A 22,855-nucleotide genomic window follows, 5' to 3' on the forward strand; every position below is an offset into this window, starting at 1 on the left:
TTACTGCATTATGATCAGAAAACATGCTTGAAATGCTTTCAATTTTTTGGAATTTACCAAGGCTAGATTTATGGCCCAGAATGTGATCTATCCTGGATAATGTTCCATGTGCATTTGACAAAATGGTGAAATTCATTGTTTTGGGGTGAAATGTCCTATAGATATCAATTAGGTCTAACTAGTCCATTGTATCATTTAAAGCTTGTGTTTCCTTGTTAATTTTCTGTTTGGTTGATCTATCCATAGGTGTAAGTGGGGTATTAAAGTCTCCCACTATTATTGTGTTACTATTAATTTCTCTTTTCATACTTGTTAGCATTTGCTTTCAGTATTGAGGTGCTTCTATGTTGGGTGCATATATATTTATAATTGTTATATCTTCTTGGATTGATCCTTTGATCATTATATAGTGTCCTTCTTTGTTGCTTTTCATGGTCTTTATTTCAAAGTCTATTTTATCTGATATGAATATTGCTGCTCCTGCCTTCTTTTGGTCTCCATTTGTGTGAAATATTTCTTCTGCCCTTCACTTTCAGTCTCCATGTGTCCCTTGGTTTGAGGTGGGTCTCTTGTAGTTAGCATATATAGGGGTCTTGATTTGTATCCATTCAGCCAGTCTTTGTCTTTTGGTTGAGGCATTCAACCTATTTACATTTAAGGTAATTACTGATAAGTATGATCCCATTGCCATCTTCTTTGTTGTTTTGGGTTCAATTTTTTTTTATGTATACATTTTTTTTAAATTTTATTTCAATTTTATAAAACTTTTCTTTGTTTCCTGTCTAGAGAAGATCCTTTAGCCTTTGTTGAAGAGCTGGTTTTGTGGTGCCGAATTCTCTTAGCTTTTGCTTTTCTGTAAAGCTTTTAATTTCTCCTTCATATCTGAATGAGATCCTTGCTGGGTATAGTAATCTAGATTGTAGTTTTTTCTCTTTCATCACTTTAAATATGTCCTGCCATTCCCTTCTGGGCTGAAGAGTTTCTATTGAAAGATCAGCGTTTATCCTTATGGGGAGCCCCTTGTGTGTTATTTATTGCTTTTCCCTTGCTGCTTTTAATATTTGCTCTTTGTGTTTGGTCTTCATTAGTTTGACTGTTATGTGTCTTGGGGCGTTTCACCTTGGGTTTATCCTGTTTGGGACTCTCTGGGCTTTTTTTTGGATTTGGGCGGCTATTTCCTTCCACATTTTAGGGAAGTTTTCAACTATTATCTCAAGTATTTTCTCATACCCTTTCTTTTTGTCCCATCTGGGACACCTATGATTCAAATGTTTGGGCATTTAACGTTGTCCCAGAGGACTCTGAGGTTGTCCTCATTTATTTTAATTCTTTTTTTCTTTTTCCCTCTCTGCTTCATTTATTTCCACTATTCTATCTTCCACCTCACTTATCCTATCTTCTGCCTCAGTTATTCTGGTTCTGTCCAGAGTCCTTTTGATCTCAGCTATTACCTTATTCGTTATTGATTAACTCTTCTTTATTTCTTCTAGGTCCTTGTGAAACATTTCTTGCATCTTCTCAATCCTTGTCTCTAGTCTATTTATCTGTAACTCCACTTTGTTTTCAAGATTTTGGATCATCTTTACAATCACTATTCTGAATTCTTTTTCAGGTAGACTTCCTATCTCCTCTTTTGTTTTGTTTGGTGGGCATTTATCATGTTCCTTTACCTGCTGAATATTTCTCTGCCTTTTCATTTTGTTTGGATTGCTGTGTTTGGGGTGCCCTTACTGTAGGCTGGAATTCGTGGTTCCTCTTTATTGTGGAGCCTGCTCCCTGTGGGTGGGTTGGACTAGTGGCTTGTCAGGGTTTCCTGGTTTGGGGAGTTTGCACCTGTGTTCTGGTGGGTGGAGCTGAATCTCTTCTGTCTGACATGCAATGAAGTGTACACTAATGAGTTTTCGGGTTTCTATGCATTTGACATGGCTTTGGGCAGCCTGTCTTTTAATGCTCAGGGCTTTTAATGCTTTGCTAGAGAATTAGTGTGGTATGTTTTGCACTGGAACTTTGGAATTTGGGTGGAGCTTGGTTTCTGTGTAGGTATGGAGACTTTTGGGTGAGCTCTTGTCTATTAATGTTCCCTGGAATCAGGAGTTCTCTGATGTTCTCAGGTTTTGGAGTTAAGCCTCTTGCCTCTGACTTTCATTCTTTCTCTTACAGTAGCCTCAAGACTTCTCCATCCATACAGCACAGATGATAAAACATCTAGGTTAGTGGTGAAACAATTCTCCACAGTGAAGGACACCCCAGAGAGGTTCACAGAGTTACATGGAGAAAAGAAGAGGGAAGAGGGAAATAGAGGTGACCAGGAGGAGAAGAGGGGAAGTCAAAAGGTGAGAGAGCAGTCTAGCCAGTAATCAGTTCCCTAAGTGCTCTCCACAGTCTGGAATACCCAGAGAGATTCACAGAGTAAGTAGAGAAGAGAAGGGGAAGGGAGGAGATAGAGGTGACCTGGGGGAGAGTCAAAAGGGGAGAGGGCAGTTAAGGCAGTAATAACATCCCTAATTGAAAATCGATACTGGAGATTAGATTCTTAAAGGTACAAAATTGATAACAAATACCAAAAAGCAAAGATTAAAAATCTAGAGTAGAGGTTAGACTCTCAAACATACAATATAAAAAACACAAAGCAAAATCAATCACAAAATTTAAAAAGCATATATATATGAAATTTGCTTTTAAAAGTAGGGTCTTCTGTTTGCAAGGTAATAGTAGGTTATAAAAATGAAAATTAAAGGAATTATAAATAAATTTAAAAAATTAAAAAGTGATGATAGTAAAAATATATCCAGGAATTTCTCTGGAGCTATTGTGGGCAGTGTGGGGTGAGTTCAGTTGCAGATAGTTCCTTTTTCCAGCTTGTACTTCTTCTCAAGGTCTATAGGCCCCTCCAAAGCTTAGTCAATGTTAGCTACAGGGTTTTAATGTGTTGCACCTGTCACTTCCAGAGCAATTACCTCCTCTTTGTTTATTTTGCTTCCTCTGTTTTCAAGTCTCTTCAGTGTCTAATTTGCACCCTGACACAAGGCTCACTTGTTCAGTTGTGTTGTGGGGAGGGAGGAACACTGTAAACAAATATTGTTGGCATGTGTGAGGAGTGCTCGCAGTGTGTGGACCATACTGGGTTTGCACCAGCTCATGGAAGTGTATGCTTCCCGGGTCTACACTGCTCAGGCTCCAGGGTGCTCTGCAAAGGAACTGTCCAAAGCGGGCCCTGCGTATCGTGCACTTCCTAGATCTAAGCTGCTCAGGTTTTGGGTACTCTGAAGGGCACAGACTCAGTTGGGCCTGCGTTTTGTGCTCTTCCAAGGTTCAAGCAGCTTAGGTGACCAGGTGCTTGGAGAGTGCACTGTCCCAGGTGGGCTGTGCATCTTAATCACCTTCCTGTTCCTGGCCGCTCTGTTTCCTGGGTGCGCTGCAAGAGCACCATCTCAGGTGTGCTGTGTGTCTCCTGTGGAAAGCTGATCTTAGGCTGCGACCCTCCTGGCAGATGTCAACCATCCAGGATCCCAGGAAGATGTGGTTAGCAACTGGGAGCCTGCTCACAGTTTGGTGGAGAATGCCATCTCTGGGGCTAAGATTGCCCTTTGCCTTCCAGTTCTGGCTGTCGCCCACCTGCCTCTCTGCCTCCAGCATGGGGGGGGCCTGTGTGAAGCCGGCCAGCTCTCCTTTGGTATTCATTCAGTCCTTTTTTCTGTGAGCAGGCCAGGCTGCGTGTTAGAGCCTTATGCAGGAAAATTCAATTTTTTTTTTTCTTTCTGGTGATTCCACAGTTTGGGTTGCTATCTCATGTTAGCTCCCTCAGATTGTCCTCAGGGCATTCAGGCCTGGTCCTTACCCTAAGCATGCAGACCGTGCTTCCCTGTCCAGCCCCCACTCACTTGTGGCAGACATGAGCATCTGTGCTACTTCTCCACTGACGGTTGTGGTTAGGCATGTATTCTGTAGGTTTTTTTTTTTTTCCCCTCCCAGTTATGTTGCCTTCTGAGATTCCAAAACTCCCCACAGACCCACCTGTGAGAGGGTTTTCTACTGTGTCAAAACTTCTCCTTCACAACTCCCTCCCAGGACAGGTCTCCATCCCTAACTCTTTTGCATTTCTGTCTTTTATATTTTGTCCTACCTCCTTTCGAAGAGAATGTGTTGCCCCTCTGGGTGCCTGGTGTCCTCCACCAGTGTTCAGAAGTTGTTTTGTGTACATTGCTCAGCATTTAAATGATCTTTTGATGAATTTGTGGGGGAGAAAGTGGTCTCCCTGCCCTATTCTACCATCTTGTGACTGCCCCTCCACTGCATTTTTTAAAATTAATCTTTGGCTGCGCTGGGTCTTCGTTGCTGCACATGGGCTTTCTCTAGTTGCTGCAAGTGGGGGCTATTCTTCATTGTGGTTCATGGGCTTCTCATTGTGGGGGCTTCTCTTGTTGAATAGCACAGGCTCTAGAGCGAGGATCAGTAGTTGTGGCTCCTGGGTTTAGTTGCTCTGCTGCACATAGAATCTTTCCAGATTAAAAAATCAAACCCACATCCCCTGCATTGGTAGGAGGATTCTTAACCACTGGACCACCAGGGAAGTCTGCTCCACTGTGCTGAAGCATTGTGCTAAATCTATCACCCTATTTGTGTCAAGGCCATGCTTCCATTATATGCTCCCAGTCAGGAACTAGATGCCACAAGGATATTAAATGAGGCCCATTACTGGGAGACATGGACTCCTCTGATGGGAGGGATAGAAATGCTGAGAGCAAGGCTCCTGGGATTCTGCCACCAACAATCTTCTCTCTTTTACTCTCTATCTGGCTTTCTTGGCCTTTCCTAGCGTCCTTGTTATTTCTTTCATTGGCCTTTCCCCTGATAAATCTCTTACTTATTGAATTCTCTTATTGACTATTTTTTCATGGACCTAGAATAACACCCTTTGAAAGCATCTTCCATTGATTATCATCTTAATTCATTCCTCTTCCTCCTCTGCTTTCATCACTGAAGCTTCTTCAAAGTTGTTATTGTTTAACCTGATGTTGGAACTCCTTCCTCTTTCTTGTCCTGCTTTCTACCGTCTTTCTGTCCTTTCTTCTCCATTACTCTCGAGCAGGGTTCAAGAAGTCATCGCTGATTTCTCTAGTGATTTATCACTAGAGACCAAAGCATTTGGCTAATTTCTTTTCTTTGAATTCAAGGCAGTCTTAGTAACTATTTTAGAATGTATGAGAAAACTTTTCATGACCTAGTGCAATGCCCTCATTGTAAGTGAGGAGGCTGTCATCAGACAGCTGGAGGAATTTGTCCAATTTAACGAGGTTTCCCAGGTGGCGCTAGTGGTAAAGAACCCACCTGCCAAGGCAGGAGACATAAGAGACTTGGGTTCAATCCCTAGGTGTGAAGATCTCCTGGAGGAGGGCATGGCAACCCACTCCAGTATTCTTGCCTGGAGAATCCCATGGACAGAGGAGCCTGGTGGGCTGCAGTCCAGAGAGTCACGAGGAGTTGCATATAACTAAAGCTATTTGGCATGCACTCATGCATGGTCCATTGAAGGGCAGATTAAGAAACAGCACCCTGGTCTGTTTTTCTATTGAACTCTTAACTTTGCCATGTGGGTTAAGGCTCAGGATGGAGCACAATTTTTGAGGGCACCATGGACTATGTATTTGTCTAAATATAGAGTCTAAATATTGATTGCATTTAAAAGATGAGTGTGATTATAGCATTACTTGTAATAGTGGAAAGCTATAAACAATACAGAACTTCAATCATTGATAAGTAGTTAAATACATTGCTATGATAGTACATGAAGCTATTAAAATATATATTGTACAAGAGTATTTAATGATGTGGATATATGCTTATAGTATTGAATGGGAAAAACAGTTTCAAAAATACGTATGGTGGTGGTTTATTGGCAATGTCGTGTCCAACTCTTTTGTGACTCCATGGACTGTAGCCTGTCAAGCTCCTTTGTGGGATTCTCCAGTCAAGAAGACTGGAATGGGTAGCCATTCCCTACTCCAGGGGATCTTCCTGACCCAGGAATCAAACCTGGGTCTCCTGCATTGCAGGCAGATTCTTTACTGACTGAGCTACAAGGGAAGTCCATAATTCTAAATGCTATACAAAAGTAAACCTGTATTATTGTAGTTAGAAGAAGAATGCATGGAAGGAAAAAAGAAGGGATTTTATGGAATTAGACATGAGGTTTGTTTAATCTAGTGTCTACCATTTGACTAGGGTAAACTAGTCAAATTTGGCTATGCTCTAACTGTGTTACTACAGTAATTACTTAATGAAAAAATTACCAAATGTGTTTAAGTCAGCTTTAGTAAGTCATTTTGTAAATGCAGTCATTAATATCATAACTGCTATGGAAGTATACTTTGCATTCAAGACAGTGATTAAAAATGAATTTTGGAAAGTACAACATAATTTTTGGAAGGAGGCAATGATCTGCATATACAAAGGCAATAAGATAGTTTCCATTTCTCCATCCATATATATACTTTGTAAGGGCTTTCCTGGTGGACAGTAATACAGACAAAAAAATCGGAGTCAGACACAACTGAGCGACTAACACTTTATTTTATACTTTGTAAGGTATAATGAAACACTATACATGATTAGAATTTAATCTTATTAAAAATGTAAGAACATACAATTTGTGAATTTCACTGTGAAAATTTACTCCCTCTGCATAATTAAGGAATGTGGTATGTGTCCCTGATGGTCAATTCTCATAGTCCCACAAATGGTTAGCAATGTAATACTATGAACTAATTAGAAAAGACAGTATTTTATAAATTAGATATATCATAAAATGAAAGTTTCTTAATAAATGTTTAAGAAGAAAAGAGACATAGAGTTATATAATGGCCCAGGAATGCTGAGAACTTTATAAAAAGTTGATGAAATTTGAGTTATAGTAAAATTTTAATTTACCTGGGTGGGATGTTCATACTCTTTTTTACTCTTTTATACTAAAGTGAATGTGGTTATATGGCTTCTGTTTGCCTCTCTGAGTAACTACCAGGATTGTGACAGCAGGAGCAATCATAATAAAGACAATGACAGTAGCATTAACATACATAAAGTGCTCATTAGGCTCTAGCACTTACACTCTGCTAAATGCTTTACATATTTTTTATCAATTTACTTATAAAACAGCCACATGAGTTAATATTGTAATAACTTATTTTACAAATAAATCAAAGTTCAGAGAATACGTGGTAGATCTGGGATCCAAATTCATGTCTGATGTAAAAGTCAACTTTGGTGGTGTTGTTCAATTGCTCAGTCATGTTTGACTCTTTGCGACCCCAGAGACTGCAGTACACCAGGCTTCCCTGTCCTTACCTATCTCCTAGAGTTTGCTCAAATGCATGTCCATTGAGTTGATGATGCCATCCAACCATCTCATCCTCTGTTGCCCTCTTCTCCTCTGGCCCTCAGTTTTTCCCAGCATCAGGGTCTTTTCCAATAAGTCGGCTCTTCCCCTCAGGTAGCCAAAGTACTGGAGCTTCAGCTTCACCTTCCAATGAATATTCAGAGTTGATTTCCTTTAGGATTGACTGTCTTGATCTCCTTGCTGTCCCAGGGACTTGCAAGAGTCTTCTCCAGCACCACAGTTTAAAAGCATTAATTCTTTGCCACTTAGCCTTCTTTATGGTCCAACTCTCACATCCATACATGACCACTGGAAAAACTGTAGCTTTGACTATACGGACCTTTGTTGGCAAAGTAATGTCTCTGCTTTTTAAGATGCTGTCTAGTTTTGTCATAGCCTTTTTTCCCAAGGAGCAGGCATCTTTTAATTTCACATCTGTAGTCACCATGGTGTAAGGGTTAAATGGTATATCCTATGCAAATTGTACTAGAAGCTATTATAAGCAGGCATTCAAGAAAGCAAGTTCAGGGACTTCCCTGGCAGACCAGTGGTTAAAACTTTGCCTTCCAGTGCAAGGGGCACAGGTTTGATTCCTGGTCAGAGATTAAGATTCCACATGATGCACAGTGTGGCCAAGCAATCAAACAAAAACAGAAAGCAAGTTCTTTGACATTTTAACTTATAACCTCAGAATTAACTATCAGCTAATAATATTTTTTTATGTTCAACAGAAGAATGGGTGGATTAGCACCCCCAGATGACAGCTGGAAAGGAGGTCTTCAAGTGCCCTACAATGTTGGACCTGGATTTGTTGGAAACTTTTCTGCACAGTTAAGAGATTGTTTTTATTGTAACCCTCTTTAGGGGGAGGAAACCTTTTTTCAAAAAAAGGTTTTTTTTGAAAATTTTAGAGGATGACTCAAAAGTAAAATCTACTATCAGCAGGAGATATAACAACAGGTTGGAAAGGGTATCACAATTGGACAATTATCGCTTATGTGAATTTAGAAATATTCAAAAAATAGAAGATTTAGAAAATGTGGGTGGCAAGCTGTTAACCAATATTGTTAGCTTGTGTCCTCTATTTTTGCATTAGAAAAGTCAAGATGCATATCCATTCCAACAATAAAGTGGAAAGAATTTACAACGTGATTGGAACGCTCAGAGGGGCAGTGGAGCCAGGTAATTTAGTCATTTGTTCAGCAAATATGGATTGGGCAATTCTTTGGTGCCAGATATTGCGCTGAACTCTGGGAATGTAGAGTGAACAAAGCAAGGCAACTCTTAGTCCTAATGGAACTCGTGTAAACACAAAACAGATCCATAGGAGGTAATTTTGCATTGTGATGCATGTTGTGAATAAAGGTTGGGACTAGATTGGTCAGATGAGCAAGCTTGGTGAAAAACTATACATGCTTCAATTAAAGGAACAAGGGAGGAGGAGCAGGGAGAGATCGTTTCTAGGTGTTTAATCTGAGCATTTTTTCTTTTTAAAGAACTCCAGTTTTCTTTACTGCATATTTTGCATGGAGAAATATCTTCATAATAATGATAAATAACACTCTTACGAAGTTAAGATAACTTCAAGTTAATGAATCCTGTACATGGATTTATTTTTTTTTTTACACTGAAATTGGTAAAATGCATAAACATGTGATTTTCATATGATTTCAGATAACCTGCTCAGTGATACATTTGAAAATAATCTTACTTTATTATGTTTTGATTCCTTAGGACCTATAAATTTATAACGAAAATAGAATTAAACTGCATATCTTTCATACAAGCAGCCAGTATTTTCTTTCAGGGGTAAAGAATATTGATATGCCTTCCAGTGAGCACTAAGTGATAAACAACTATTTATTGAACCTCACTGAGTACATGTTTTGTGCCAGCTCTGTGCTAGGCTTTGGGGATGGAGGGATTTTTATAAAAGACCCAGACCAGGGACAAGGAGCCCCCTACATTTAATTGTGGTAAATGCTTTATCAACATGAAAAGACTGCCTTGAAAGCAGGGTAGTGGTGTGATTCCCTCTCCCTGTAGAAATGGGAGCAGATTATAGAGAGGTAGAATTTGTGAGCTGTACCTTAAAAACTAAGTAGAAAGAGTAGAACGTGGAGAACTCATTACATGGCCACTCTATTCTTTTACTCTGAAAATACTGAAAGCAGTGTAAATTGGTAAAAGAGGAGCAACAGAGAAGTAAAGAGGTGGAAAAGGATACTTTTATATTCACTTATCATTACTTATATAGTTATAATTACTATAATTCATTGAAGTATTTACATTTGCTTATCACATGTATATTTTCTTCATACATCACATTCAGAATAGTGATATATTTATGTAACTCTTTAGGAATGTTGCTATCTTGAGTCCTTAGTGCCTTGTGTTTAGATGCTATTGAGTCATTTGCTGTTTGCTCTGTTCTTGACCTGGAATGGCAAGTAATTTTGCAATGATGCTTTCTAGACAGATACGTCCTTCTTGGAGGCCACCGTGACTCCTGGGTATTTGGCGGCATTGACCCTCAGAGTGGAGCAGCTGCTGTTCATGAAATTGTCAGGAGTTTTGGAAAGCTGAAAAAAGAAGGTAATGTAAGCAAAAAGTAAAAAGACCATTTTTTCTGAATCTCAGTTTGGTCTTCAGTAAAGTGAGTGTAAAATTACCACCTCAGTGGTTTGTGTGAAACAGGAGAGTCTGCATGCAAATTAAATCATAGTAGTAGCATACAATACATAATAGCGGTTAGGAGCAGAGAGTAGCTTTCAGTAGTTAGCAGCTATATTACTTGTGTTCAGTTACTTAGTTGTGTCTGACTCTTTGCAACCCCATGGACTGTAGCCCACCAGGCTTCTCTGTCCATGGGACTCTCCAGCCAAGAATACTGGAGTGGGTTGTCATACCCTCCTCCAGGGGATCTTTCCAACTCAGGGATCAAACCTGCATCTCCCGCATTAGAGGTAGATTCTTTACCAACTGTGCCACCTTATATTGGTTAATAATATTGTTTATTCTTTTATATATTTATTTGTAATAATTCCTTTATATATAATATTCATATTACTTATGTTTAGATATTAAATTATAATCTGAAATAAAGGAATTATACTGTTCATGGTTTCTTTTGGCAACAAAGAAGATGGAAATGGGTTTCTTCGCTGGAGAATAGCCATCAGAATTAGATTATAAGCCACTGTGTCCTGGTCTGAGAAGTGTGAACAGGAGTTCCTTGGTCTCTTCCAGCCTAAGGCCTCAGGTCAAGGGCACTAAGTGACTGAGGAGATGAAAGCTTATTCAGAAAAATGCTGGTCTTCTTGCTTAATAGGATGCTGTCAAAAGTTTCATATCTGCATTCTCACACTCCAGCTTTGGTTTCTTTCGCAGACTTTCAGATTATACTATACTATTAGACTGACCATTACTTCAGTCATTTTAGAACATTTTTATGAAACCAAAATAAAATTTAGTTCAAATGGTTGTTTTTTAAAATGAACATTGCACACTGAGAACAGAAGGTCTACTTTGTTTACTGCTCCTGCAGACAAGGTGTCTGTGGGCTGGAAATGTGATCCATAATTTTTCTTTTTTCTTAGCAACAGTGAAAACAGTAAAAATATGTTAAGTTTAGTAAAAATATGTGATGTTTGCCTGGTACCTACTTTCTCAGAGAAACAATGTTATTATGTGTGCTATCTGTTTTGAACACATAGCACCAGGGAGATGTTTACCTAGTTATTTCTCATTTCGATTTACAAATATATTAACTGATGGACTTCCCTGGTGGTCTAGTGATTAAGACTCCATGCTTCCAGTGCAGGGGGCACAGATTCGATCCCTGGTTGGAAAGATCCCACAAAGCAAAAATAAATGAACTGAAGTGTTTCAGTTCAGTTCAGTTCGGTTCAGTTCAGTTCAGTTTGGTTCAGTCACTCAGTCGTGTCCAACTCTTTGCGACCCCATGAATTGCAGCACGCCAGTCCTCCCTGTCCATCACCAACTCACGGAGTTTACCCAAACTCATGTCCATCGAGTTGGTGATGCCATCCAGCCATCTCATCCTCTGTCATTCCCTTCTCCTCCTGCCCTCAATCCCTCCCAGCATCAGGGTCTTTTCCAGTAGTCAGCTCTTCGCATGAGGTGGCCAAAGTATTGGAGTTTCAGCTTCAGCATCAGTCCTTCCAAAGAACACTCAGGACTGGTCTCCTTTAGGATGGACTGGTTGGATCTTCTTGCAGTCCAGGGGACTCTCAAGAGTCTTCTCCAACACCACAGTTCAAAAGCATTGATTCTTTGGCGCTCAGCTTTCTTCACAGTCCAACTCTTACATCCATACATGACCACTGGAAGAACCATAGCCTTGACTAGACGGACCTTTGTTGGCAAAGTAATGTCTCTGAATATGCTATCTAGGTTGGCCATAACTTTCCTTCCAAGGAGTAAGCATCTTTTAATTTTATGGCTGCAGTCACCATCTGCAGTGATTTTGAAGCCCCCCAAAATAAACTCTGCACTGTTTCCCCTCTTTCCCCATGCCATGAAGTGATGGGACCAGATGCCATGATCTTAGTTTTCTGAATGTTGAGTTTTAAGCCAACTTTTTCACTCCCCTCTTTCACTTTCACCAAGAGGCTTTTTAGATCCTCTTCATTTTCTGCTGAAGTGTTTAGGATTTAGTAATTCACCCAAGGTTGTGTAGCGGGTGTGTGACAGAGTCTGGGATTGAAATTCAGATTTCTGGCTCCCAGTCCAAAAAACCATGACATCTCTCTTTGAAATCAAATTTAAGAGTGCTCTATTCTTTTTACCACACAGTTTTCTTATTATTTAAGAAAACAGAATTATGGAAACTAGAATTTATATAGTTTGTGAAATTAGGTTCTTTTAAATATTATGAAATGTTTCATTATTTTGCAAGGAGGATCCCTGTGGTAAATATAAAACATGACTATGACAGTTTCAGGGTATGCCTACAGACTGCAGTGATGAGGAATAATAATTATTAGGGGATGTGAATAATAACTATTAATACTCTTAACAAACATGAAGCACTTGACTCAATAGCCAGAGGGATATTCAGTCTTAATAAGCACAAATGAAATATGTACTGAAACAATGACAGCTTGCACTGTTTAGAGCACTTGTTTAATGCTGTCTTTATAACTATTATGCCATTTAATCCTCCCAACAGTCAAAGAGTATCTTTATCTTTGCTCTGCTCTTCCTGGTATACAGATGATGAAACAGGGATTTAGCAAGTTTGAGTAACATTCCCTTGGTCATACTGCTAGTAAGTAAAAGAACCAGGGCTTGAATTAAGATCTTTTAAACTCCAAGGTCAGTGTTTTTAACTCCAAGCCATATGAGCTTCCTACTGAATGGTGTACTTTTCAGCAGCAGCAGACCCTGTTGTTGCAAACGGAGCTTCTGTTGACTAATTCTGGCAGAGAATGGAGTGAAGTCACACAGCCAACTGACACTGAACAATTGTTTGTGTGATGCCAGTGCAGCTCGGAAGAGTTGTAAAGGATTTTCTCTCAGTTCTATTGGCTGTAAGACCATAGTCTACATCTAGCACTTTCTTTCACTCCAGGCAGCTGCAGACCACAGATGGCTTCCTATTCTTAGCTAGTCATTGTAAACCTATTAGAATGTTTTATGAACTCATAGAATATTAAAAAAAAATTATTTATTTAAATGTATTTATTTTTAATTTAAGGATAATCACAATATTGCTTTGGTTTCTGCCATACATCAACATCAATCAGCCATTTGTATACATATGTCCCTTCCATCTTAAGCCTCCCTCCCACCTCCCATCCTATCCCATCCCTCTAGGTTGTCACACAGCCCCTGTTTGAGTTCCCTGGATCTCACAGAATTTTTACCATTCCCCCCCCTTTTCAATACAAATGATCTAATTTGTATTGACAGATCAGGTTTAAAATCATTGGGAAGGAAATTAAGATTATCACCATAATTCACCCTTCCTAAGCAACCAATGAATTTTTGCTGTTGTTATGCTGTTGGGCATGCTGATGTCTTGTCTATATTGTGCATTTTCCCAGCTTTTATCAGTTCAGTTCAGTTGCTCAATTGTGTCCAACTCTTTGCAACCCCATGGACTGTAGCACGCCAGGCTTCCCTGTCCATCACCAACTCCTGGAGTTTACTCAAACTCATGCCCATTGAGTCGGTGATGCCATCCAACCATCTCATCCTCTGTTGTACCCTTCTCCTGTCTTCAATCTTTCCCAGCATCAGGGTCTTTTCCAGTGAGTCAGTTCTTTGCATCAGGTGGCCAAAGTATTGGAGCTTCAGCTTTAGCATCAGTCCTTCCAATGAATATTCAGGACTGATTTCTTTTAGGATGAACTGGTTGGATCTCCTTGCAGTCCAAGAGACTCTCAAGAGTCTTCTCCAACACCATAGTTCAAAAGCATCAATTCTTCATCACTCAGCTTTCTTTATGGTCCAACTCTCACATCCATACATGACTACTGGAGAAACCTTAGCTTTGACCAGACGGAACTTTGTTGGCAAAGTAATGACTCTGCTTTTTAATATGCTGTCTAGAATGGTCATAACTTTTCTTCCAAGGAGCAAGCATCTTTTAATTTCATGGCTGCAGTCACCATCTTAGTTATGCACATATATTTCAGGATGGAGGCCTCGAAGAACAATTCTGTTTGCGAGCTGGGATGCAGAAGAATTTGGTCTTTTTGGTTCCACTGAGTGGGCAGAGGTTAGTTGATAATTCAATGTAAATATATTTTCATAATAATAAAGCAGATAATATTTAATTCACAAGAATGTAAGAATAATGTCAATCCAGCAAGAAAATATTCAAACTTTTTTTCAAAAGTCTGAAACAACATATTCATGTTAAAAAATCTTGTCACATGAGAACTAAATTGTACTTGAACTTTTACAGCCACTTAATGTCAATTGTGGAAATAATTTTTGCTTTCTGAGAATGTGCTGGTAGCTAAATAAATCCACTAGAAACTGTACATCATAATAAGATACCAGGTTTCAGTTTTTTCAGGTTAGCTGCTAAAGCTATTCATATTTAAATACTCCTTCAGCTTGTACTGTCTTCCTCATATCATAATGGCCTACTTTAAATCATGCTAAGAGTGAGATGGAAAAATCTCACCACAGAATATTTATGAGGCTTCTTGCAAAGTAATTTTACCTGCATGCATTATCGGCTGTGGGTAATAGCAGCATTGCTGGTAAAGTAAATATATGCAAAAATAACATTAATTACATTAACTTCTAGTCATGATATAAATATTTACTTATCTCCTATTACCTTTAAATTATGAGAAGCCATGTGTACTTATATTTTCTTTGAAGTTTACCAAGAAAAAAATGGTGTTCCTGTAAAGGAAGTTTTATGCTGGTGTCAAGAAGAGCCAAAATATCTTGATTTGCCTCTTTCATATTATTTTTTTCACTTAGTTTCATGTTTTTTCACTTTTTTTTTATAGTCAGGACACAGAAAATTGCTTGTTTTTGAGGTTCAGAATCTACTTCTATCAAAAAAAATCTTGCTACTCTTTGGCAGTGTTTTAAAATTGAAAACAATGTTTTAAAGTTTTGACCAGTAGGTGGTACCGTAACACAGAAGAACTTAGCTTCTAGGCTTAATGTGTGATTAAGAAATCAACTTTTCCGCTCACCATATTAAGAATGTGGACAGTTTCATCTCAAATTTTAGTCTTAAAAATGTTTTGCTTGTTATTTCTTGCCAAATTCTTTCAAACGTTGAAAATCTGGAAAGTCTTATATGTCAAATTTGGTGTGAAATTGGGCCAACTTCATTCACACACCATACAGTAAATGTATATGTGCATTTTTTTTTAAGAAGGGAGTTATGACTATATGTTTATTAATTTATTTAACTTTATTTATTTATTATAGGAAAATTCCAGACTCCTTCAGGAGCGTGGTGTGGCCTATATCAATGCTGATTCTTCTATAGAAGGTGAATATCATCAGTTTCATAGGAAAATACATATGATCTTGGTAGTAGCAGCAGTTTAGTTCATAAATCATGCACTGACAAGGAATAGAAATCCAGGGACAGGTGGTGAGGGAATCTCCTGCTGGTTTGTTGTGCTCACGGCAGCTGTGAGCTCTAGGATGCTAATTTGGACTCTATTTTGATTTGCTTGTTTCATCTGGCAGATACCATATCTATGGTAGGAATTCAGTGATTGTTAAATGAATAAATCAGTTATGGAACTAGAGATTTCTGTAATTTTAGAGTGGGGTATCAAAAAGCTATGATTTATGTTTAACTCCTGTCATTATCTATCATGCATACAAATTTTGAGGACAGATACTGGCTTCCAAGATTTCATCTTTCACCAAGATTTTTTTCTTCTAGATTTTTTTTCTTCTAGATTTTTTTTCTTCAATTCAAATACTTACTAAGCACCCCTCTATGCAATGAACTTTCCAAGATTTCAAAAGAATTAGGGGTTGATATAGAACAATCTAATACTCGAGAGTTTAAGATTTAGTATGTGCTGTGCTGTGCTTAGTCGCTGAGTCATGTCAAACTGTTTGCGACTCCATGGACTGCAGCCTGCCAGGCTCCTTTGTCCATGGGAATTCTCCAGGTAAGAATACTGGAGTGGTTTGTCATGCCCTCATGCAGGGGATCTTCCCAACCTAGGGATCGAACCTAAGTCTCCTGCTTTGCAGGCGGATTTTTTGCCATCTGAGTCACTAGAGAAGCCCAAAATTTAGTATAGATGATAAATCAGTCTAGGATTCTGATATATGCAGGTACTCTCAGAAAGATATTATTGTACTGATCTTGGAATTCAGAGGACAGAATGATAGCAAGTTCAGGAAAGGCTTGAGAAATGAGATAAGCATTGAAGACAGGACTTTTGAATGGGTTTGTTTTGATAAACAGAGATTCAAATGAAGAGACAACCTCAGGTCAACTTCCAAGAAACCCAAACAGTGCATTGTCACTCACTGCACCATGTGATGGTTTAGTTGCTAAGTTGTGTCCGACTCTTGCGACCCCATGGACTGGAGCCTGCCAGGCTCCTCTGTCCATGGGATTTTCCAGGCAAGAATACTAGAGTGGTTTGCTATTTCGTTCATCAGGGGATCTTCCCAACCCAGGGATCAAACCCAGAACTCCTGCACTGCAGTCAGATTCTTTAGCGACTGAGCTACCAGGGAAGCTGGTATGAATCACACTACACCATCAGATCAGATCAGATCAGTCACTCAGTCGTGTCCGACTCTTTGCGACCCCATGAATCTCAGCACTCCAGGCCTCCCTGTCCATCACCAACTCCTGGAGTTCACTGAGACTCACGTCCATCGAGTCAGTGATGCCATCCAGCCATCTCATGCTCTGTCGTCCCCTTCTCCTGCTGCCCCCAATCCCTCCCAGCATCAGAGTCTTTTCCAATGAGTCAATTCTTTGCATGAGGTGGCCAAAGTACTGGAGTTTCAGCTTTAGCATCATTCCTTCCAAAGAAATCCCAGGGCTGATCTCCTTCAGAATGGACTGGTTGGATCTCCTTGCAGTCCAAGGGGCTCTCAACAGTCTTCTCCGACACTAGTCCTACCCATCTTTCTGTTCCTTGACCACATGTAACTTGTCAGCCACTGTGACTGCTGTTCTCTATACTCAGATTACTGTTCAACACACCATCTGTTTAATTCTTTTTTCCAGGAAAAAATATGTTTGTAATACTCATCACTGCCATTATTAAGTAATTATTTGTTTTAGAAACTGCCTCCCTTTCTAGACTATATTCTTCCACCAGGAACAGGTGGGATCATACTTCTTCATCCCTGGATTCTTAATGTCTCATTAAATAAATGTTATTTGCGTGGGTGCAACAAATGAATGAAGGGTGGACTATAGAATATTTTCTTCAGTTTATTAGTAAGTCTGCCATGTCAAAAACAGTTGGGACATGGCATATGATGGAGGCACATTGGCATTTACATTTTCTTCTTTGTCCATGTATCTGAGCTGCGTTGTCTCCTAAGTTAGTGCATTTCGGTTATCTTCCTCTCCTTCCTCTGATTTTCCTTAGTTAGTGGCTCAGAGGTTGGGCTTATATCTGGCCCTTCTACTTCTTAATTATGTGACCTCAGGTTGTTGCTCTCTGTGTCTCAGTTTTCTCAGCTCTCAATAGGTTTATTAAGATCACATATCTCAAAGGTTCTTGTAAGGGTAGAAGTTAATAATTACAAAATTCCCAGAGTTGTCCCTTGCACAGGGTTAATGTTCAGAAATGTTAACTTGGATTATTATCATCCTCGTTTAAACACATATGAAGATGAAATACCTTGTCACACAGAATGAGTTTTCCAAACATATCTTCTTCAAAAGTAGAATAACATTTTATTGCTGTTCTTTTAAGATTTTAATGCATTTTTTTTTAATCTGTGGTTTTGCTGATCATGTCATTCTCTGACTTAATGTTGTTTTGTTGTTTCCCCATCCTTTTTAGGATCAAAAGCAAATAATACCTCTATTAATCTGTGATTGGAACACAGCTTATCTCACTTTGTTTTGTATTTAAAATTTTATTAACTGTTCCTTTCTCAAATAATACAGTAAATCATGCATTGGCTTCCTAATGTTAAGATGCAGAATTTACGAAGAAAAAATTTCTACTGAAACCATTCTGAAATAACTCTCCAAAGACACTACTATCCTTAGTTTAGGGTGTTGACATTCACATACAAAATTTAGCTCAAGTGCCAACAATGGCAAATGCTGTTAAACATAAACATTTACTTTAAATGTTTTAAAGTAAAGCTTTAAATATAAACATTTATTTGACACAGTAATCCTGTGAGGGAAGTACTTTTATTATCTCTGTTGTATAGAACATTTGCTTTGGCAGAGTAGAAGGTGAAGATTTGGAAAGGTGAGAGGTGATTAGAGATTGTTTCATGTGTTGCACCAAGGGTCAAGATAAGGATGAATTTTATCCAGGGATGAATTGGAGAGTTTTGATCAGATTTGAATCCTATTTATTTATTTTTGGCTGCACCTCAGGGCTCCTGGGATCTTAGTTTTTGGTCAGAGATCAAACCCGTGCCTCCTGCAGTGGAAATGCAGTGTCCTAACCATTGGACTGCCACGGAAGTCCCCAGTCAGATTTTAAAAGGGTCATTCTGGCTAAGAAGTTAGGAATGGTCTTTGAATGGAAGAATAAAATAAAGTAATGAAATAGAAAACAACCTTCTTCTTGTCTTTCAGGAAACTACACTCTGAGAGTTGATTGTACCCCACTTATGTACAGCTTGGTATATAACCTAACAAAGGAGGTAAAAATAATTACATGGAATTTTAAGTTCTACAAATGTTTTCCTGAGGTGGCATTATTGTGTTTATTATGTTGAACAACTGTTGTTTTATAACTTTTTTTTTTCCACATAGCAAAGATCCACTCCTAGAAATGTCTTACAAATGGTGGATGCTATCCTGTTTTGCCCCACATCAGTCTGAGGCAGTCTATGGGGAGCATTGAGTATGCCATATCTATTTGAAATGAAAAAACAGAGCTCAAAAAGCATTAGCCATTGAAGTCATACAACTTGTTCAGTACCTGCACCATGACTGAGTCCTGTGGTTTAACTTCTTAGTTTTAAAACTGATTTTTACTCTTTAATATGATACCAATTAATTCAGGACTCAGGAAAAGTTGATATTTCTAACTTGTTGAGAAAGAGTAAGTAAATCACCACATGCAGAGTCCTGGGACAGAGACTGGAGCACATGGGTTGAATGTACTCAGTTCATGATTTCGTGCTGTGGCTTTCAGTCCACTGAGCTAAAGTTGCCTTATTCCTTCTGACGGCAGCACAAGATACTGAACCTGGTGGTGTCTGAATTTCTGCAGGACTGACAGGCAGCTCTTCATTTTAGTTCTCCTGCCCCATAAAGCCTCTGGTCCTAGAGTTAGTCATAATGAATGAGCTTTTGCATGGCAGATTTTTGTTTTTACTGCTATTTGCCTCCTTGGAACAGAAAAAGGATTAAAAAAAAAAAAAACAAACAAACTTGCCTATTTAACAGAGGGCTAACAGAATTACCAACTGAAATGTATTTACTAAGAAAAATATTTGTTTACCTTAAGTAGGGATTTTAAATAGACCCTAAGCATATGGTTAAGCTTTGGCTTAACAAGCATGGCATTTAATTTATTGGCATCTTCAGTAGGAGTGGAAAAGTTTAATTTGGCACTAATCTATTCGTATGTTACTTAAGAGTTCCTTCAGGATCTGCAGTTTTTAATCAATTCCTGTGATGTGTTTACAAAATTAAATATTTGAAACATTGCATCTCAGAGAATTCCCACCATTTATGGAATTTAAAGTCAATGCTAAGGAAGCTTGGCAGTTATATTTACTTACCAGGTAGATTGGTGGTTCTCTGTGACAAATGCAAAAACACTACTTCTAGGTTAGGTATGAAATTATGTGATACTTGGTAATTTTGGATTTTTAAAAATTATGTTTTGTTTATTTTGAGAAGATGATTTGCAGCATTTCAAATTTTAGTGATAAACTAAGCAATCTAGTAATATATTTCTACATTATTCAAAAATTCATATATCCTAAAATAAATGGAATGTTTCTGCCATTTGTAGCAAAAAGTTTGGGGTAAATTTATAAGCTTGAATGAAGTTATTTTGTTGCTTTACATACTGACATTTTACCTCATGCTTATGTAAATTTAATTGTGTTCCCATTGACCATTGCACATCCCTGTGTTATAGCACCTAGCACATGAAATCCACACTTTTATTTACAGTTCCTACTAGTAGATGATATGTAATGTGTGTTATTATACTTTGTATTGCTAGCATCTACAAAAAGTCTTCCACAGCATAAGTAGTCTAAATTTTTTTGAGTTGAATCTGTTAAAAAAAATATAGGACTTTTATTAAATATAAAATGAATATTTTTTATACCATATACTAGTCAATTACCAATAATAATGCAATATTAATTGCAATTTAGTGTGCTAAATGTTTTGGCATAACATTTAGTGCTCTGAAACTCACATTCAGTAGTAGGGCATATTTTACTCCCTTAGTTTTCTTATCTGTAAAATCTAAAAATTCGTTAAAAGCCCTGTGTTTAACATAAATACAATATACACTCAACTAAGTAAAATATTAGTGCATTTATTTTCTTATGTATTATTAATGACTTTGACAACCTTGTTGGCACAAAACAATATTAAAACAAAACAAAAATCTTCCCTTAACCAGCTTGTTCCTTTTCATTTTTTTTAAGAGGAGAAGGAATGGATCATTGAAAGTAGCCTCCTTTAATTCAGAAGAATAGATTGAAAAAAATCTTATATTATGACCATTCATCTGAATTTAATGGCTTGGTAATAATTTGGTGTACCCTTTCTTTCCATACACTCCATGTATTTTTTTTATAATAGGTGTATTATATATAGTAACATTTTCCCATATCATCAGAAACTCAGTGCTGTAATTCTTAATGACTGCTAATGTATGAATTACTTCTCATATTTTACTTAATATAATTTAACTACTCATTCCCTGGTTAATAGGTATTTAAATTTTGAAACATCTGATTTATAAGTATACTCTCTTTTTCCCCCCATTTAACTCATGTAGCTCCAAAGTCCTGATGAAGGTTTTGAAGGCAAGTCTCTTTTTGAGAGCTGGAATGAAAAAAGTCCTTCCCCTGAATTCAGTGACTTGCCAAGGTAAACAAACAGAACTCTGTATGGAATTTAGTAAGGAATTGTGTGAAAAATAAAGGATAGCTTCTTTTAATAAATAATAAAAGTTTAAAATTCTCTAACATCTGATAAAGATTAAGCAATGCTTAGGTTCACAAATAAAATTGTTACCTGAAAACTGGGTTTGCCTCTCAAGGGGTGTAGAGCCAAAAGACACAACCAAATCAAAGAACTGGAGATGGAAGGATGAATTACTTGCAGCAAGTTTGGAAAACATTGGGTACGCTTAGTCAGTCCTCTATGACTCTTTGTGACCCACTGTGGGGGTGTAGCCCACCAGGCTTCTTTATCCATGGGATTTCCCAGGCAAGAATATTAGAGTGGGTTGCTGTTTCCTTCTCCAGGGGATATTCCCAACCCAGGGATCAAATCTGCATCTCCTGTGTCTCCTGCATTGCAGGCAGATTCTTTACTCGCTGAGCCATCATGGTAGCCTCAAAAACACTGGGGATCTTTCCCAAAGCAGTATCTCCCTGAACAGTAAAATCATAGATGTTTTAAGCTAAGAGTACATGCATATTCATAAAGGGGCTTCAGCAGAGTATAATTCATAATAAAATTGGGACAAAATTTGAAAAAGTCCAAACTTTAGTAGACTGAGTTCAGAAAATGTTAACATCATCATTCCCAGCTGATCTGGTGGTTCAGCACACATAGGGGTTTATGTTCTGCAGAGCAGCTCAAAAATGTTCTTTAGGCTAATATTTACCATTGTAACTGAACTGAAAGTCTTTACAACAGGCTTATTATCTTTGCTGTTGTTACTTCTCTTGCCCAGGTCATTTGTTCCTAAATTTTCTTGTTGCCTTAAAATCATTTATTACTGAGACCTGTTCAGGAATAAGCATTGTGGCCAGGGCTTTATCACAAAATGGCTTAGATCAAAAGTGAGTTGTCTTATGTCAAGAAAGCCAAACCTAGTTCTCTTGTTCTAGGGGCCCCCTACCCTGTCTGCTTACAAAGTATTGATATGTGTTTTGAAATTAAATCTTAGGCCATCAAAATGTGGTTTTCTTTTGAATAGATTATGCACATGGTGCCTAAGTCTGTCCTCTTGCTGCTTAATAAATTTCCTTTTTTCTGAACATCATGCAATATTTTGGTTACTCTGAGAAGAATATAAGCATCATATCAGGTTTAGCCATATCTTCACAAGCAAGGGATGAGGAATAAATATTTCAGTAGTTTGAGATTAAGATAACGGTATGAATAATTTAAATTTTCAAGGATAGAATTTATAAAAAGAATACATGTGAATCAGTTCTAATGAGGTGGATGAAACTGGAGCCTATTATACAGAGTGAAGCCAGAAAGAAAAACACCAATACAGAATACTAACACATATATACGGAATTTAGAAAGATGGTAACAATAACCCTGTATACGAGACAGCAAAAGAGACACTGATGTAAAGAACAGTCTTTTGGACTCTGGGAGAGGGAGAGGGTGGAATGATTTGGGAGAATGGCATTGAAACATGTATAATATCATATATTAAACAAGTTGCCAGTCCAGGTTTGATACACGATACTGGATGCTTGGGGCTCGTGCACTGGGACGACCCAGAGGGATGGTACTGGGAGGGAGGAGGGAGGAGGGTTCAGGATGGGGAACACGTGTATACCTGTGGCGGATTCATGTTGATATATGGTAAAACCAATACAATATTGTAAAGTTAAAAAATAAAA

General features: G+C 38.2%; 1 protein-coding gene across 2 annotated transcripts in view; it reads left to right on the forward strand.

Moving 5' to 3' along the window:
- FOLH1 (folate hydrolase 1) overlaps window positions 1-22,855 on the forward strand; it is a 74,907-nt gene that overhangs the window by 38,362 nt on the left and 13,690 nt on the right. For both annotated transcript variants that reach the window (XM_055581580.1, XM_055581581.1), the window contains exons 8-14: window positions 8,104-8,202; window positions 8,469-8,554; window positions 9,848-9,967; window positions 14,038-14,120; window positions 15,305-15,368; window positions 18,639-18,706; window positions 21,040-21,131. In XM_055581580.1, the coding sequence (XP_055437555.1) occupies window positions 8,104-8,202; window positions 8,469-8,554; window positions 9,848-9,967; window positions 14,038-14,120; window positions 15,305-15,368; window positions 18,639-18,706; window positions 21,040-21,131 (612 nt within the window). The remainder of the gene's footprint in view (window positions 1-8,103; window positions 8,203-8,468; window positions 8,555-9,847; window positions 9,968-14,037; window positions 14,121-15,304; window positions 15,369-18,638; window positions 18,707-21,039; window positions 21,132-22,855) is intronic.

The sequence above is a fragment of the Bubalus kerabau genome, chromosome 5, assembly GCF_029407905.1.
Source record: "Bubalus kerabau isolate K-KA32 ecotype Philippines breed swamp buffalo chromosome 5, PCC_UOA_SB_1v2, whole genome shotgun sequence".
Classification (NCBI taxonomy): domain Eukaryota; kingdom Metazoa; phylum Chordata; class Mammalia; order Artiodactyla; family Bovidae; genus Bubalus; species Bubalus kerabau.